Below are 17,536 nucleotides of genomic sequence, written 5' to 3'. Positions count from 1 at the left end.
CTTTTTTTTTTTTTTTTTTTTTTGGAGGGGAGGGGGACGTTGAAGATTGGTCATATCTCCCCAGTTCAAAAGTAAGGCAAAAATTTCCAGATTCATGGTAGAAAATACAAAAACAAGGCAAATTCATGCCAAAAAACTTGTAGTATAGGAAACTGATTGATAGCACATGTAACTATGAATTTACCCATACCAGAAGTTGAATCAGGCCAATATCAAGCACAAAATGAAGAAATACAAGTATTGGCTAACCGGAAGACCAAACACAACCAATTTAGCAAAAAGCCCAGCTGTATGTTTGACAATGTTACACCCTAATATGTGTAAAAACACCATAAAATCATAGCATTTTCCAAGAAGACGGATTTCCCAGTTTTCATTATCAATTTCCCCAGAACTTAAGGACACATTCCTACAACCTATAGAACAGACCCAGTTTAAGTGAGTTCATCAGCTTTCGTCATCAATTTATCAGTACTACTAGGCAAATGTACTCAATATAAGTATTTGAAACGTAATGAAAATAACAAAAAGGTTTGAAAAAAATTTCCCACAAGAAGCAATCATACCTCGCCATACCCACATGCAAAATGCAATGCGGTCCTTCCCTCTGAATCTTCTTCATCCTTGTTCCCACCAGCTGCTAGTGCATTTTTTAAGCCCTTACAAAAACAAAAATAATACCTGGATTAGGCACATTATTTCTGATCCCTTGGGTATCACCTTGTTCTAGTCCATCATTCTTCGTCATGAAACAAACTCCAAATTATTTAATTCTAATTTGTAAATAGACAAATGGGTGAAGCAAATTGATAACAATTTTTTTTAGGAGAGAAACATTTTCACTGAAAAATGAAATAAGATGAGCTACTTTCGTTGAGGCAAATCAATAATGATAAAAATATATATATTTTTTATTTTATTAATATAAATTGATCTAAGGTGAACAGAAAAGACAATCAAGTGATAATGAATTAATTTGTTCTACTATAAATAAAATTTGAACATCTTTATGGAATTCTATAAATAAATAAAAAATGGTTTTTGTCAGCATTTATATTTATTGATTGAATAATCCCCAACAGAATTTCTAAACTTTTTTTAAACAGATTGAAGGTAAAAATGATAAGTCGCAGTATTGTCACATGGGTAGGACAAGCAGCAAACTATAGATTATAGATATAACCCCATATCTAATTATGATAGGAAGAAATAGCTCCCCATGGGTTTCTTACATTACATCACCTAAGGACATTGTGCCATCCCATGATATCACCCTATATTTACTTTTAATATCAGTATATTAACAATTCCATAGCTACAGGTAAAGAAACACGCTCGCACTGTGGATGTTGATTAGCTTCCATGCATCTCAACTATTCTCATGAAATTACCAATAGTATTAGAAGATATTTATACTCTTTGAATCATGTGTACAAGTTATTTTAATAATTAAATTAAGATTAAACNAAATAATTCATCAAACGATGTCATGAACTAAAAACGTTCGCATTAAAAACATGACAACCAAACAACATAGATTAAAATGCAAACATTGCGAAATATGGTGATGTTACACTAATTAAGACAACTCCTAGTATAATATGCCTCTATAAGTGAGTCAGCATCTGATGATTAGATTGCAATAGTTCTTTCATATGAACATAATGAAGGGGACCTTGAGGATAAAAAATTGTGATGAACAATCAAGTACCTCGGCATCACCAACGCTAGCAGTTTGATGAACTAAAGATTCATCATCATTTCCCACTTCTTCTGAATCATCTGCAACCGAACTTTCAGCATTGGCAGCATCTCCATGAACTGCAAAACCCATTGCTTCGCCCAATTTTTTCAAGACATCTCTGTCATTCCAGTACCTAAGAATGCAAATTTTCTTTCTTTAACAGAAGGGTCTGTAACTGAGTAGACTAATTTGTTCCAAAAATTGATGCAGGATTGGAAATAATTAACTATAGAAACCATAACCTCATCATGGCAGCTGGACCACCAGTCTCTATTTCATCTAAAATAGGCTTCAAAGTTGGATCTTCCTTGATCTGTGCCATGCGTTCCTCAAGCTGGTCCTTATTTGATGGATTTGCAAAAGTTTCCAGCATGCTAGACATAGATGGATCCTGGAAAATCGTAAAATCAAATCATATTGTTTTGTTGACATGCTCTTGTAAACAGAGAATGGAGAACAACAGGAGAGTATTTCAATTCAATTGACAACAAATACCTGCATTAGTGCATTGCCAAGGCGCTCAGCCATTGTCATAAATTGAGGATTCTGCATGACCTGCTGCATGGTAGAATAGTACTGTTGTGTATCAAACTGAGGAATACCCGGCTGAGCAGAAGCACCTTGAAAAGTCTTCTGAAGTTGAGACGCCATCTGGTTAAATGCAGGATCTTTTGCTATTTGAGAAGCTAATTCTTGAATGCTAGGATCCTGCAAGGAAAAAAAATGTTCCTTTCTTTTACATTTCTAAGCGTGAAAAGAAAATTGGCAGTATGAGTTCAGTCTTCTTTTTCTCTGGGAAAGACAACAACTTCCCTTATCATGTTTCAGAAGCTGGCCACTAAAATTGAATTGAAGTACCAAAACCATACACCTAATTAAATATGATTCATGTATAAGCCTAACACATGTAACTAAGAATGCATGTACCAATTAATTAACTATTGAAACTCTAAGTACATGTATATACTCATACATATACCTACAAGTGACCTTTCAACATAGATTCATACGTTAAGTACATGTATTGAAGATGGCATACGTTAAGTACATGTATATACACAACATAGTGATCTTAACTATTGAAGATGGCATACGTTAAGCAAACCAGTCATTGCTGAGAAGTCAAAAGGATTTGGAGGAAACTCCCCTCCATGAGGTGAGGCTGAGGGAGATTTTGGATTATCTGGCTGCTGCTCTGCAGAAGATGTTTCACTTTTGGTATTTTTGCTATCTGACGATGCTGTCTTCTCATCTATAAATGGATAATGAATTATCAGAAAGAAACTAAACAAAAGAGAAGAGTTCAGAAGAAATTACAATTATTTAAAAGGAAGAAGAAATGGGGAAAAAAATGTTTTACATCATAATATTACTGAGATGTTATATCAGTTTTTCTTTAATTTCCCTGTATATCAACTTTATGTTGAGTTAGTAAATTATGTAGTATTAAAGCTTTAAAATTGGATAGCTCAAGACACGATTTTACTTTTAAGATGGGAATATTGATTATTAAGAAGACGAATGTAGGGGGAAGAAGCGCCAAGATGGTTTACACGCCAAAGTTTTCTTTTCGATATAGAACATAAAACTCATGGTTAGCTTTCTGTATCCCAATTATTTCTATACAGAAGTATATGCTCCTTAACATCAATAGAAAACCTCCCCTACACTGATCTTTCCACTCATCAATACCCTTGTGCTCTTTTGAACCTAGGCTAATATCCTTGTCCTGCCAGAAAAAATCATTTAGAGTAAAAAAGGGTGGACAAACCAGCAAATATTTACGTCTTTGCACGCTTAAAGAGATGAGGTCCTACAGGGAGTTGAACCCAAGTTGCATTGTGCCTATCAAACGTTCCATTACCTCCGTAGAACAAGCAACCTCACAACTTAAACCACAATACGCTAATTCCACTCAAATGTTTAGCTTCATCAAAGTTAACATCCAATTGAGAGGCTAATTAATCAGGAAGCAAAATTCCTAGAAACCATCAAATGCTCTTCATTTGATAAGCATTTTTAGCCACTCAAAACTAAAGCCTAAATCTAAACAGGAACTTGAACAGAAGAAGAACCCTTCATTTCATGTGAAAATGAAGCGAGAGAAAAAAAAAAAAAAAAAACCCCACAAATCCTCCCCTCACGAAAAGAAAAAGTCCCACAATCTAGGATACAAACTATGAGTAATTGATAGATGGAATTACTACAAATGAAATTAGGAATTTACCAGCAGCAACATCCTTCGTCGAACTGGAAGCCATTGAAGCAACCGAACTGAATTAAAAAAAAAAAAAACAAAACAAAACAAAACAAAATGACAGAACGGTTAAACCAGCAGAATCTGGAAACTAAGATTCTGGCACAGAATACTAGAAATGAAGCAGAAGAAAAGAATCAAAGACGAAAGAAGTTGGGAAGCAATCAAAGAACCTTTGAACTGGAAAACTTCAAACACGGCTGCGATGGAGATTCCGAGATTGAACCTCAACCAGAGCCCGAAGCCTGCAAGCAACTCAATCCAAGAAAAAGTGGAACGAGGTCAGAACTTTGTAGATATGAAGATAATAAATCGCCTTCTCTTCCTCTATCACCTATCCCAATCGCTTGTGACACTTTCTTTTTTTCTTTTTAAATAATTATTTTCCTTTTAAAAAATAATTAGTTTTCAATTTTTGTTATTTTTAATTCCTTCTAGAAACTCGAAAAATAATTATTAATTTACCACAATTATATTTTTGGTTTTGATTTAAATTAAATGTTTTTGTTGTGTACACGCAAGCAAACAAACTAGGGTTTCAGTGGGCCCCGCAATCCTCATCTCTGCCAAACCAATGGCTATTATTAAGCGACGGAATTTATTTATTTATTTATTTATTATTATTATTATTATTATTATTATTATTATTATTATTTTGTTCGGGGCAAGAATTTGTGGCTCTAAATTTGTGATTTAATGTTAATTAATATTATTTAAAAAACATTTTTGTAACTGTAATTGAAAACAGTTTTTTTTGTAAGTCATTGGTTAATGCTTTTAAAAATAATATATATAAAAAAAATATTGTGTTTATGTAATAGCTCAAGTTAGCGCTAGTAGATATTGTTTGCTTTGACCTATTACATATCGTCATCAGTCTCACGATTTTAAATGCCCCTTATAAAAAATGTTTCGTTATTCTCTCCAACCAATATGAGAGTGGGACAAGAGGTTGAAGGAAGGAAGACCAACAACGTGCACAATTCACGGAGAAAATTTGATTTTTGTTATTATTAATCAAGAATTTCGTATAGAGCTAAAACGACCCTCTGAAAGTGCAAATACTAGTTTGTTCATAATTAATCTATTGAAGCGATAGCATCATCATTCGTTTGTAATCCAAATATTTACGAGATTCGAGTTACAATCCATATGAATTAAACAAATAGTTGAAATTCCGAATGTGATACATTCTTGAACAGCCCAATATTTTCTTTTTTTTAGTATGTTTATTTAATTTAATTTAATTTTTTTAAAATGGACAAAAATTTAAGACATTTTAGGTATATTTTAATAGTTTATTAATCAAATATTTACATAATTATTTTTGCTTCATTCAATTTAAAATCTTCCCATTTACTTTAATAACATTGTTTTCTAAAAAAATATTATTAAAAAATATATATATATCTATGTTTATAAGATTTTGAGCAAACGAATAATAAGTCCCAGTGCAACGCAATATCAAGAACCGCCAGCAAAATTCTCACACTGTGTCGTCCGTGGCGCTTCCTGAGTATCTCGCACCCTGTCTGTGGTAAGTTCTCGACCTAGATCTCAAGATTTTTGTCCAATTTTTGGTGCATGTTTCCAAGTTATGGATCTTACGTATGTGTTTCTCTATAATTGATTATAATTTTTCATTTCATCGCTGCTTGTGGAAATTGAATCGAGTCGGATTTCGTCCTTTCCGAGCTTGTTCTTAAGATTGTTTTTGTTCGTTATTTGAGAAAGATTTGCGTAGAATCTCTTTTGTTTCTTCCATGCAACCTCTAAATAACTCAGATCTTATGCGTTCTGTAATTATTTTCGCTGATTCACAGTTTAGAAGGTGTAGCTAGAAATGTCTTTTCCTTTTTATAGATCTCGCTGCTCTCTTGTTTTTGTTTTATGATTTAAATTGCTATCATTTTTTTTTTCTTCTAGCGAATGGTTCTTTTAAGTTAGAGATTGCCGCATTTCTTTCAGTTTCCAATGGCCTCTTCCAGTTCGAGGAAGCCCTCAATCTGTTGGGGTTTCCTCGTGTTTCTGGTACTTCTTGCCTATCGTTGCGATGCCTTCTATCTTCCCGGAAGCTACATGAATGTTTACTCCTCTGGGGATCCTATATTTGCTAAGGTTAATTCCTTGACTTCCATTGAAACCGAGCTTCCCTTCAATTATTATAGTCTCCCCTACTGCAAACCACCGGATGGTGTCAAGAAAAGTGCAGAGAATCTTGGGGAGCTGCTTATGGGTGATCAGATCGATAACTCTCCTTATCGTTTTCGCATGAATGTAAATGAAACAGTCTACCTTTGTACTACCGAGCCTTTGAGTGAGGTTCAAGTGAAGCTTTTGAAACAGAGAACCCGTGATCTCTATCAGGTAAACATGATACTGGATAATTTACCAGCCATGAGATTTACCCAACAAAACGGGGTTAAAATCCAGTGGACTGGGTTTCCAGTTGGGTATACACCATCAAACAGTGAGGTTGATTATATCATTAATCACCTAAAGTTCACAGTCTTAGTTCATGAGTACGAGGGGAGTGGTGTGGAAATAATTGGCACTGGGGAAGAAGGTATGGGTGTGATTTCACGAACTGAACAGAAGAAGTCTTCTGGATTCGAGATTGTTGGATTTCAGGTTGCACCTTGTAGTGTTAAACATAAATTTGATCCGGAAACTATGAAAAAGTATAAAATGTTTGAGAATATCACACATATAGACTGTCCGAAAGAACTTGATAAGTCTCAGATCATCAGGGAGAAAGAGCAAGTATCATTCACTTATGAGGTGCAGTTTGTCAAAAGTGAAATACGGTGGCCATCGAGATGGGATGCGTATTTGAGAATGGAGGGTTCCAAAGTACACTGGTTCTCTATTTTAAATTCTCTAATGGTAATCTTCTTCTTAGCTAGTATAGTTTTTGTCATATTCTTAAGGACTGTGAGAAGAGATTTGACAAGGTATGAGGAGTTGAATAAAGAATCTCAAGCGCAGATGAATGAGGAGCTCTCAGGATGGAAACTTGTGGTGGGAGATGTGTTCAGGGAACCTGATTGTTCGAAACTCCTTTGTGTGATGGTTGGTGATGGCGTTCAAATCTTGGGGATGGCAGTTGTTACTGTTGTTTGTACAGCCTTTGGCTTCATGTCACCAGCTTCAAGAGGAATGCTACTGACAGGGATGATTATTCTTTATCTTTTCCTTGGGATTATTGCGGGTTATGTCGGTGTACGTGCATGGAGAACCATTAAAGGAACGTCGGAAGGGTGGCGGTCGGTTTCCTGGTCAGTTGCTTGCTTCTTTCCTGGGATTGTCTTTGTCATTCTTACAATACTGAACTTCATACTTTGGAGCAGCAAGAGTACGGGTGCCATTCCCATCTCACTATATTTCGAACTCTTGGCTCTCTGGTTTTGCATATCTGTGCCACTCACCCTGCTGGGAGGGTTCTTTGGCACACGAGCAGTGGAAATTCAATTTCCTGCAAGAACCAACCAAATTCCGAGGGAAATTCCTGCACAAAAGTACCCATCTTGGCTTCTCATTCTTGGAGCTGGGACCCTTCCCTTTGGAACCCTTTTCATCGAACTCTTCTTTATCCTTTCTAGTATCTGGCTTGGGAGGTTCTATTATGTTTTTGGCTTCCTACTGATAGTCTTATCTTTGCTGGTTATTGTGTGTGCTGAGGTATCACTCGTCCTTACCTACATGCATCTGTGTGTGGAAGATTGGCGGTGGTGGTGGAAGGCTTTCTTTGCTTCTGGTTCCGTTGCTCTTTACGTGTTCTTATATTCCATCCACTACTTAGTCTTTGAGCTGCAGAGTTTGAGCGGCCCAGTATCAGCTATTCTTTATCTTGGTTATTCATTGATCATGGCAACGGCAATCATGTTGTCAACTGGCACCATCGGCTTCTTGACCTCCTTCTACTTTGTTCACTACCTATTTTCATCAGTAAAGATAGATTAGAAACAGCCAACACTGCCCTTGAACGCGCAGGCCGTGGATGATTTCGGTAACGTTTTGGCTCTTTGGTAAGTTGCCCGGTACTTCTTTTTTCACCTTAGCAAGTTTCTTAGGCAAATGGTCTTCAGAGCTGTTATGTTATATATGGAGTGAAGTCCAAAAGGAAATTGCCTTGGTTTCTTAATGCCATTGATCTAGTTTTGATTGAGCCTCTTATCCAATCAATTTCAAAATTGTTAGGTGAATCTTGAAAGGTACCATTGTTTCAGCCTTCCATTATTGTATACCATTTCATTGTATTGATGTTTTCACCGATGTCATTGTCGAAATGGCATTTGAAATTAATGGGATGGGAATGAACTGTTATTAACGAAACATTGGTTTCTAAACACATTAGAACTTGAGTTGGGATGAACTTTAGAAGCATTTGAAAGTAAGTTAGACACGAGCATTCGAAGGTAAGTGAGATTAGTTTCCCTTTAAACGTGTTTTTTTTATTACTTCACGTGTGGGTTCGTAAATTTACCAATTGTGAGGGTATCATTTGTTTTGGATTGAAATTAAACCATTATAAGAATATTTTGAAACAAACCATTAAGAACTTGGTACATCAATGATATAATATATAGTATATCAAATATGCTTTTGACATATCTATATGATAAATCTTAATAATAAAAAATGAAAAAAAATTTAGATTTTGCCAATTTTATTTCATTAAATTAAGATAATATTTATCGAAAAAGTGAATGGAGAAAAGAAAAAACATTTTTTTATTTATTTTTATTTTTATAATATAATATATGTATGAATTTTATGGTGAGGAGCGTTGTATTGGTCCAATCTAATTTAAGCTTACTAATTTCCTGCTTAATTTCCTTAAAAGACACGACGTATCATAATCGTGGTTTCTAGACAACGGATTTGGACGATTGTGCGATATCCACTCTCAGCACTGAGTGGGTCTAGCCTACTTCGAGTTATGTTGCTTGTAGTCAAGCAACGTGAATACAAACCTCGAGTCTCGATTTCAAGAGAAGATTTTAGAAAGCAGGGAAGAAAGGTTTTGGAAAAAGAGTTTTGAAAGCAAGAGAAAGAAATTGAAATTGGTGTTATATAGGAATGTAAGCAAAAGTCAACAACAACGGCTCACTACATATAACTATCGGGTAGAGATAAGTTAACAACTAGTCGTATCCCCCTATAATACATTTTGAGGCATTTCATGTCTACCCGCGTAGCCATGACATCGCCGAAACGTCATACTCTTTATGAAAACAAGAAAAAAATAATATAACATGAAAGCGGTAAAAGAAAGCAATAAAATATACAAGGCAAAGGTTCCAGCGTGTCGGACAAGTATGACTGTGACACTATGCTTCCCATTTGCATAACTGACATCAACTTCAACTAAAAACAATTATTATTATTATTATTATTTTATAGTTTTACTCTTTTTTTTTTTTTTTTTAATTTTTTTATTATTTTGCATTTATAACTAAATTTAAAAAACAAAAAATAATTTCTAGAATTTTTAGAATTTATAAATTAAAATTTTAAAAACTAAAAATTAAATAAGAAATGGTAATTAAACGACACTTTAAAAATAAAAATAAAGGACCGAAAGAATTAAATATAGATCGAGAAAATGTTTCTTCTTTTTGGGTTTTTCGTAATATTATTAATTATATTATTATTATTTAAAATAAATAAATAAATAAATAAATAAATAAGAGCGCCAGAAACTAGCCGTTAACAAACGTAGACCCACTGGAACTAATGCGCTGTCGCGCTCCTTCTTCTTCCTCTTCTTCTTCTTCTTCTTCTTCTTCTTCTTCTTCGTCTTCGTTGTATTTGATTCTGTCCTGTACTTCAACTCTTTCTAGCTTCTTCCTTGTGCTCCTTCAACGTCTCTCTTCTATACCAGAAGCCCCTTCCTGTTCGAACATTTATCATTGGCCACGATGTTCACAGATGGCCTTGATGAAACTGCAATTGACTGGATAAAAAAGGTAATCTCGATTCTGATGCGATTCCTAGCGTTTTTGTTTGTTTTTATTCGATTCAGTTTGCAATCCGTTGCTGCTTTCTCCACAGGGGAGGGATAAACCGGTGGAAGATGAAGCTCGAGTTCGATCTCCTCTTGCTGAGAGAACCGGCGCCGATCTATTTCCAAAATCTCCTTTGGCGTTTAATGGCAGTGGATCCATGTCTTCTCACGTTTTGCCTCCTTTGAAATTCCGTTCTGGATTGCTTACTCCTCATAGTTTGGCTTCTCCTTGCCTGGATGACGACGACGACGACGATGATGGAGATTATGATGTTAATGAAAGTATTGCTTCGGTTCCGTTTGAAGATGGTGGAGTTTATTCTGATGATGATGGTATGCGGTTTCATGATTCGGATTTCTTGGAGAAGCCAGTTGTTGAGGGTTTTGATGAAGATGCATTTGGCTACCATTCTAGCGTATATTCCTGTGAGATTAAAGTGCCTGGAATCTCAAATATATCTTCTATCAATAGAGGGAATTTGAAGGAAGGTCTCAGGATTGAGGTGCCTGTTAATTTAAGAAAATTTCCTGGTGGAAAGTTGGGTGCCAGGAACTTCCCCCAAAAATTTTCAACTCCTAATCATGGAAGTCGGCGCAAGAATCAAGTCCACTTTCACAGCGCTCGTGTAAGAACTTCAAATCCCTTCTATTTCTCTTTATATGTTGCAGATTATTGTATTTGTCCTTTTTGAAAGCTGAACTGAGTTGATCGTTGCAGGGTCCTCAAGTCCACAGAAGTGTTTTTGAGGATTTGGCAGGAACCCCAAGTGCACCTCCCATTGCTGCGGATGTTGGAAGTGGTGAAGCGACAAGCACCGAGTGTGGAAGTCAGACCAGACGAGATTCTGAAGATTCAAGTGAAATTGATCAAACTGCCAATGGATGCCCATTGCGAGCACATGAGGGTCTTGATGGATGTAAAGAAGTCTTGACAGATTGGAAACCTTGTTCTCCAGCAAACACCCAAAATTTTGAAAGGTTTGGTGGTTTTTAGTGGACTACTTTTATCTGAAAGAACCTTTAAATTTGTTCTTTCAATTTTCTCAGTTATATTCTTTTGTTAACAGAACTTCAACAGGAGCTAAAGATTCTCATATCTCTCAACTGCAAGCAAACTATCCAGATTCTTCATCCGGTTACAGCACAAGGTCTTATTGAATTCTAATCCTCTTGAGCCTGGATTCAAGTAGCTATTTATTAGTTGTTTCTATCATTTGATTCAAGGTACTTTTGGTTATTACTGATCTTAACATTCTTGTCCATTTTGGGTTTCATAATTGCAGTGGTCAGCATGCCTGGCAAACGCTACTTGCATATGATGCTTGTATTCGGTTATGCCTACAAGCATGGGAAAGAGGCTGCACAGACTCACCTGAATTTTTACGCAATGGGTGCCTGATTCTTCGAAATGCTTTTGGGTACGGATCCCCTTTCTTGTGCATTTTGACTAAGTATTGCTCAATTTGAAAGTTTATGATACCGTTTATTGGACCTCTTATGGGTTCTCTCTATGAATTGACTACTATGTAGGCTACACAAATTTTTATTGCAACCTCGGCTGGCACAACCAACAGAAAGGGGGAGGAACACTGAGCATTCAGAACAAGTAGTTACTTCGAACCCGAAGCAAGTTGTTGGAAAGATAAGAGTGGAAGGTACAAGATTCTTCAGAAGATTTCACCACCATTTTAATCAATATATTTGGTTTGATTCCCTGCCCAAAGACTCCTAGAGGGCTACTTGGTTATGTGTTGTCAAACTTTCTATTAAATTGAATGACTTGGTTCCTTTTGAGAGCTCTGCTTTCTATGTTCAAATTTAGTGAACAACCAATTCTGTGCTGGTTCTCTCTCTAGTCTTAGAAATCGAAGCAACTTTTCTCCTTTCCAATATTTTGTTGGTGTATTGATTGACCAAGATTTATTGTTTGGATACTGGCAGTGAAAAAGCTTAGATTGATACCAAAGAGGAAACTGATGAATACATATTCGCAAAAAAGCTCAATCTATATGCGAGCTGGGGCAGAGTATATCCGAAATATCTCAACTTTCGTGAAAAATGGCATAAATTCTCTAAAAGAGGCTTCGTTCTCAACTACTTCAGAAGGTTTGTAGTTAGTACCAAATCTGTTTGTTTTTTTTGCTTTCTTCAATTGTGACACACGATTGATCTTTCACCAAGTTGGAAAATGATGGGTCCTATTTATTATTTGCGCCAATTTATTGTCTGAATTTTGTACGTTAATTGGGTGATACAGTCCAAATACTTCCAAAAGATAAGTATGGGCATTGTGGAAAGACAGGAATAAGTGTTTTTCTATAATTTCCAGTTCAATAGTGGAAAGTGATTTACTTTTTTAATGTTTCGCAGAACAATTGTCGTGCTTATTTCAGTTGAAGAGTGCTGCAGAAGTCTCTGACGTGGAGTGTGCTTCTGCTGTTTGCTTGCACCCTAGCAGTGGAGACTACCATGTCTTGTAAGTTCTGTGGTTTACCAGCTTAACTTGCTAAGAAAGAGCTCACATATGAACCACTGCTCTCATCAAGACATTATTTCTTTTTCTGAATTAATATTACACCAATCCCCTTTAGCAGAAGATTCTGCTTTTTCTAGTAGATCTATGTTATTAACTCAAGATCATATATATTTGTGACTTCAGTTTCCCTGAGGCTCCAGGAGATACTCTTTTGCTAGAAATCCAGGATGTTAAAAAAGTTACCCAAGGTCGAACTATGATTGCAGTTTCATCCTTGATCGATAACACTGTAAGTAATATGTTTCAGTTAATAATTTTTTGCACTTGATCAATCAATAGTAATAAGACATGAACTGACTTCACCCATTATGTGCAGAATGATAGAATTCGGTGGTGGCCCATATACCATGATGACCAGGAATGTGTTGGAAAAATTCAGCTTTCGATTGTTCACACATTGACAAGTGACGAGACTAATCATATGAAGGTAATTTTTTCCCCTCACAAGTACTAAAGTTTTAAGCTTTTATTTGGAAGCAAATTAATGCCTTACATAATGGGATTTTCTTTTGGTTCAAAAAGATGGATGGATTATGGGTTTGACTGTTCCTTTTGTTTTCAAATGATACAGAGTGGACCTTTAGTTGAAACTCTTGCCTATGATTTAGTGCTAGAGGCTGCGATGCGTGCACAGCACTTCTGTTCCACAAATCTTAGGATAGATGGACTTTGGAAGTGGCTGTTGACTGAATTTGCAGACTACTACGGAGTTTCTAACTCATACACAAGGATCAGGTATTAAACGTATGTCATTATGGATATGTAGAGTAGCAATTTAAGAAGATCAATCATTCATATTCTTGCAGATCTATCAATTTTGCTTTATTTTGACTTTCTTTAGTTCTTCCCAATACACAGATATCTTTCTCATGTCATGAATGTGGCTACTCCAACTAAAGATTGCTTAGAGCTCGTAAATGAATTACTTGAACCCATAATGAAGGCCAAAAGCGAGAAAAGTTTGACTCGGCAAGAGGTATGTTTATCTAGTTGACCCTAACCAAATAAGAGTAATCACGATGGCAAGGATCTCTTGAAAATGAGGGTTGTTATTTATCAAAAGCTTAGTTCTGATTGCACATTTGGCTCATAGGAAAATAAGTCTGGGTTTGTATGGTGTGAACTTGTACGGATTTGTGTAGCTTGTGATCGAAAATTTGAATCTGTGTTTGTAATTTGTAGAAGTGTGTAACATGAAACTGGTAAAAATGTGGCTTGAGTGAAATAGATTCTCACCTATTCAGCATAGATTGGCTTTACGATCTCATACTATACAAACGCAGCCGCATTTTCTTTCCTCCAATATGGCATATTCTTTAGAGAGAGGTTCCAATAATTCCTTATTCTTTTGGGGAATGACCATTAAAAACTGTCCGCGGGTACAATGATGTATCTTTGGTTCTAATTAGTTCATTCTCTTTGGCAGAGAAGTATACTACTGGATTGTGAAACTCAAATTGAGAGTCTGTTGGCAAATGTTTTTGAGAACTACAAGTCATTAGATGAAAACTCCCCGACGGGATTGACAGATTTACTCGGTCCAATAAAAGACTCTGCAGCACCTGCTCTAACTCCAGCTGTGAAAATCTACACTCAGCTCCATGATATACTTTCTCGAGATGCCCAGAATATGCTAAGGAACTATTTTCAGGTGAGCCACCATCCGTTTTCGTACTCACATAGAACTATATAATAACTTCATGCGATTGTGGAAGCAATGCAAAATTCCCTGCTTTGATTCTTCTGATTACATGAATAAGCGAAACATTGCACTCCTATTATGATTGCAGAGAGGGGCAAAAAAGCGGTGTCGAAAGTACATGGTTGAGACTGATGAGTTTGTCTCGGGAAACTCAGAAGGTGTTCTCATTGATCCAATTACCATATCCACCGCATATTTGAAGATTAAACAGCTATGTAAACATATAGGTGATGAAATACAGGCTGATATCAAAATTCATAATCAGCATATACTACCCAGGTATGTTACATATGCGTTAATGAAATTGTTAGATCTTACGAAGTTTAGCAAACTTTACAAGAATGCTTGTTATTATAATATGGGTTGTGCCTTGAATATACCGTGGCTGATGTTACCATTTTGTCGCAGTTCCATAGACCTGTCAAACATCACCGCCGCTGTTTACAGTACTGAGTTGTGCAACAGGCTTAGAGGATTCCTCTCAGCATGGCCTCCATCTGGTCCATTGCCTTACATAAATGAGCTTTTAGTAGCTACTGCTGATTTTGAAAGAAGCCTTGAATCATGGAACATCAGGTTTGTGTTAAAGATCATTTTACAGCTGAAAAAACGAGATGATTGTGTTGGATACTTCATTTTTTCCTGACATCACGGAATCCTTCAGTCCTGTGCAGGGTGGTGTAGACTCCAGAAATCTATTCCACAACTATATAATGGTGTGGGTACAGGATATGCAACTAACTTTGCTGGATCTATGTAAAGCAGAAAAGGTACGCACTCTCTCTCTCTCGGTATCTTTCTAGGAAGCAAAATTGCAAGTCTGCATAGAGAAATTCTCCGTGTTTTAGTAGCTCATTCATCCTTCCTACAAAGTTACAGTTCAGCCTCTAAGAAAACTTTCTTGATTTGAACAATTGACACAGGTTCCATGGTCTGGTGTGTCAACAAATCATTCCAGCTCACCCTTTGCCGAGGAGATGTATGAGAAAATAAGAGACTCCCTCGTTCAGTATGAAGTAGTGATCAATCGGTGGCCTCAGTATTCACTGATTCTAGAAAATGTAAGATTGATTATTGTTATCACATTAGAAGCCACCATCATTCTACCATTTCATTTAATTGTAATTGCGTATCATGCTCAAACTACATTCTTTTTAACATAATGACTTGTTATAGTCGTCAATGCCCGCGCGAACTTATAACATTCTCAATTCCCTGTACTGTTGCTGTACATGCTCACATTGACTGCGTTGCTGGTTCTATATAGGCTGTTGCAGATGTAGAGAGAGCAATATTAAAAGCACTTGAAAAACAATACAACGATATCTTGACTCCTCTGAAAGATACCATCCCAAAGAGGCTGAACATGCATGTCCAGAAGCTAACAAGAAGACAATCAATGGCAATATACTCCGTTCCTAATCAAGTAAGCGTCCTTTTTTCCTTGTAGTGTACCACCTTTATCTGTGGATATATTGATGCTCGTCCAAGCCTTGATATCTACTTCTAGTCTCATATGTATGATGCATCATACTTGTAGTTTTAACTTTTTTGAAAAAATATATATTTCCATGTGATTTTCACGTTTTGTTACCGTTTCTTGTGAACAGTTGGGAATGTTCCTCAATACCATCAAGAGAATTCTAGATGTCCTACATATTAGAGTTGAAGGTATCTTGAAGTCCTGGGCATCCTATATGCCTGTTGTGGGTGACAAGAAGTCACTGTTTGGAGAGCAAATGAACGGAATCACGGTTCTTTTGAGGACGAAGTACAAAAACTACTTACAGGCAACTGTAGGGAAGCTCATATGCAATGTAAGCTCTTATCACTTAATACTTTTTTCATGACATAAAATTTATTTTGATTTTTTCAGTCATAAGTTTTTCTTCCGAACCATCTTGGTCTTAGATCCAAGGATGAATCTAGTGAATAAAAATCTCCAATAACATAGCCTCATCATCTCAATTCCACACACAATATAATTTTGAATTCATCATCAGATGCAAGGTAACCGTAATACACGGCTGAAAAGGATTTTGGAGGAAACGAGGGAAGAAGAAGGGGAGCATGAAGTTCGTGAAAGAATGCAAATGCTAAGTTCACAACTCACTGACTCTATATGGAACCTGCACGAGGTCTTCACAGGTCCTATATTTGTCGCAATGTGTCGGGGGCTCTGGGACAGGATGGGACAGGTAAACTTGAGTTAACAGACGTATAGAATTACATTTTAAGTGCTTAAAAAAAGTGGAAAAAAAAAGTGTTTTTGTAAGGATTCAAACAGCTTCACATTGACATTTCCTAACAGTTCACATCCCATTTAGGATATTCTAAGTTAATGCAACCACACTATTTTGAAACAGATTGTCTTGAAATTTCTCGAAGGCAGGAAAGAAAACAGAGTATGGTACAACGGATCATATTACGCTCTTGGGGTATGTAAATTTCAATGCTGCCACCCACTCTACTCTTTATAGCCACAGAATATGCTCCTCCCATGTCCTTTGTGCTGCTGCTGCATGTAAATAATTCATCATTATGAGCTCACAAGGATTCTATATTTTGTGCAGATTCTGGATGATACATTTGCTTCCCAAATGCAGCGATTACTAGGAAACGCAGTGCAAGAGAAAGATATTGATCCTCCTCGTTCAGTTGTTGAAGCTCGATCAATTCTCTGCAGGGACTCGGCAAATGCCACTGACACTGCCACTTATTTATATCTCTGATAGTTTCAACTGGTCTGCCTTCTTCAATTCATTCATCTCTGATAGTTTCAACTGGTCTGCTTCTTCAATTCATTCATCTCCGATAGTTTCAACTGGTCTGCTTCTTCAATTCATTCATCTCTGATAGTTTCAACTGGTCTGCTTCTTCAATTCATGCATATACATATACATAGCTTAGGTGTAATATAGAGCTCTATTTACTATTTAGAAATTTTTTATTGTATTTATTCAATCTATTTCGAAAGGTTATATTGTTGTATTACTATTTAAAGGATCATTGTTCTTGTATTTTTTTACATGATTACTGTTCAATTCTTTACATAAAGATCAATAAAAGCAGATTCTTGATTTTCTCAGTTGAGAGTTCATTGCCATTGAAACTCTGATGCTTATTTGTTGATTTTCCTCAGCTTTCTCATGGATCATTGTTCTCTCTATACCGAAGCCTATCTTTTAACCAGTTGACCAACTAAAGTGTTTCTACCATGGTTAAATTATTATTATTATTGTTTTTTCACTTTTTAACATCGTATTATTAAACTTTTACCAATCTAT

At 36.1% G+C, this 17,536-nt stretch overlaps 3 protein-coding genes across 5 annotated transcripts in view; 2 read left to right on the top strand and 1 right to left on the bottom strand.

The window, feature by feature from the left end:
- The window catches only part of LOC111777320 (ankyrin repeat domain-containing protein 2B-like), a 5,135-nt gene extending 788 nt beyond the window's left edge, over nt 1–4,347 (bottom strand). The window contains exons 1-7 of the mRNA XM_023656861.1: nt 4,175–4,347; nt 3,972–4,018; nt 2,839–2,996; nt 2,240–2,452; nt 1,987–2,135; nt 1,712–1,877; nt 567–659 (exon numbers count right to left, since the gene is read on the bottom strand). Of these exons, the coding sequence (XP_023512629.1) occupies nt 567–659; nt 1,712–1,877; nt 1,987–2,135; nt 2,240–2,452; nt 2,839–2,996; nt 3,972–4,005 (813 nt within the window). The 5' untranslated portion in view covers nt 4,006–4,018; nt 4,175–4,347. The remainder of the gene's footprint in view (nt 1–566; nt 660–1,711; nt 1,878–1,986; nt 2,136–2,239; nt 2,453–2,838; nt 2,997–3,971; nt 4,019–4,174) is intronic.
- A 1,080-nt stretch (nt 4,348–5,427) lies between these two features.
- On the top strand, nt 5,428–8,311 carry LOC111777648 (transmembrane 9 superfamily member 12-like). 2 transcript variants are annotated; one of them, XM_023657342.1, is made up of 2 exons: nt 5,428–5,538; nt 5,928–8,311. In XM_023657342.1, exon 2 carries the CDS (start codon nt 5,976–5,978, stop codon nt 7,962–7,964), a length of 1,989 nt encoding a protein of 662 aa, XP_023513110.1. In that variant the 5' UTR covers nt 5,428–5,538; nt 5,928–5,975; the 3' UTR covers nt 7,965–8,311. The 2 variants fall into 2 exon arrangements, with proteins under 2 accessions (XP_023513110.1, XP_023513111.1); XM_023657343.1 differs by having other exon boundaries at nt 5,430–5,538; nt 5,970–8,311.
- A 1,429-nt stretch (nt 8,312–9,740) lies between these two features.
- On the top strand, nt 9,741–17,337 carry LOC111776739. Of its 2 annotated transcripts, XR_002812288.1 has the most exons (23): nt 9,741–9,973; nt 10,059–10,637; nt 10,730–10,989; nt 11,079–11,159; nt 11,295–11,429; nt 11,542–11,666; nt 11,953–12,117; nt 12,382–12,487; nt 12,671–12,776; nt 12,864–12,974; nt 13,119–13,282; nt 13,406–13,523; nt 13,974–14,198; nt 14,338–14,528; nt 14,658–14,825; nt 14,914–15,019; nt 15,173–15,310; nt 15,517–15,675; nt 15,860–16,066; nt 16,253–16,447; nt 16,616–16,687; nt 16,823–17,035; nt 17,077–17,337. XR_002812288.1 is itself a non-coding variant. In XM_023656072.1 (22 exons), the coding sequence occupies exons 1-22, from the start codon at nt 9,926–9,928 to the stop codon at nt 16,979–16,981; spliced, it is 3,618 nt and encodes a 1,205-aa protein (XP_023511840.1). In that variant the 5' UTR covers nt 9,741–9,925; the 3' UTR covers nt 16,982–17,337. The 2 variants fall into 2 exon arrangements, 1 of the variants encoding a protein (XP_023511840.1); XM_023656072.1 differs by having other exon boundaries at nt 16,823–17,337.
- Nucleotides 17,338–17,536: the final 199 nt, after the last annotated feature.

The sequence above is a fragment of the Cucurbita pepo genome, chromosome LG16 (genome assembly GCF_002806865.2).
Source record: "Cucurbita pepo subsp. pepo cultivar mu-cu-16 chromosome LG16, ASM280686v2, whole genome shotgun sequence".
NCBI classification, from domain to species: domain Eukaryota; kingdom Viridiplantae; phylum Streptophyta; class Magnoliopsida; order Cucurbitales; family Cucurbitaceae; genus Cucurbita; species Cucurbita pepo.
Note: the sequence above shows the minus strand (reverse complement) of the source record. Positions and strands in the feature narration are given on the sequence as shown.

Excerpts from the sequence above, each read along its gene's own strand:
- LOC111777648 (XM_023657342.1), top strand. The coding sequence starts at position 5,976 with ATGGCCTCTTCCAGTTCGAGGAAGCCCTCAATCTGTTGGGGTTTCCTC.
- LOC111776739 (XM_023656072.1), top strand. The coding sequence starts at position 9,926 with ATGTTCACAGATGGCCTTGATGAAACTGCAATTGACTGGATAAAAAAG. Across the intron at positions 12,488-12,670 it reads AGTGGAGACTACCATGTCTT|TTTCCCTGAGGCTCCAGGAG; the intron begins GTAAGTTCTGTG and ends TTGTGACTTCAG. Across the intron at positions 16,448-16,615 it reads TCTGGGACAGGATGGGACAG|ATTGTCTTGAAATTTCTCGA; the intron begins GTAAACTTGAGT and ends ATTTTGAAACAG.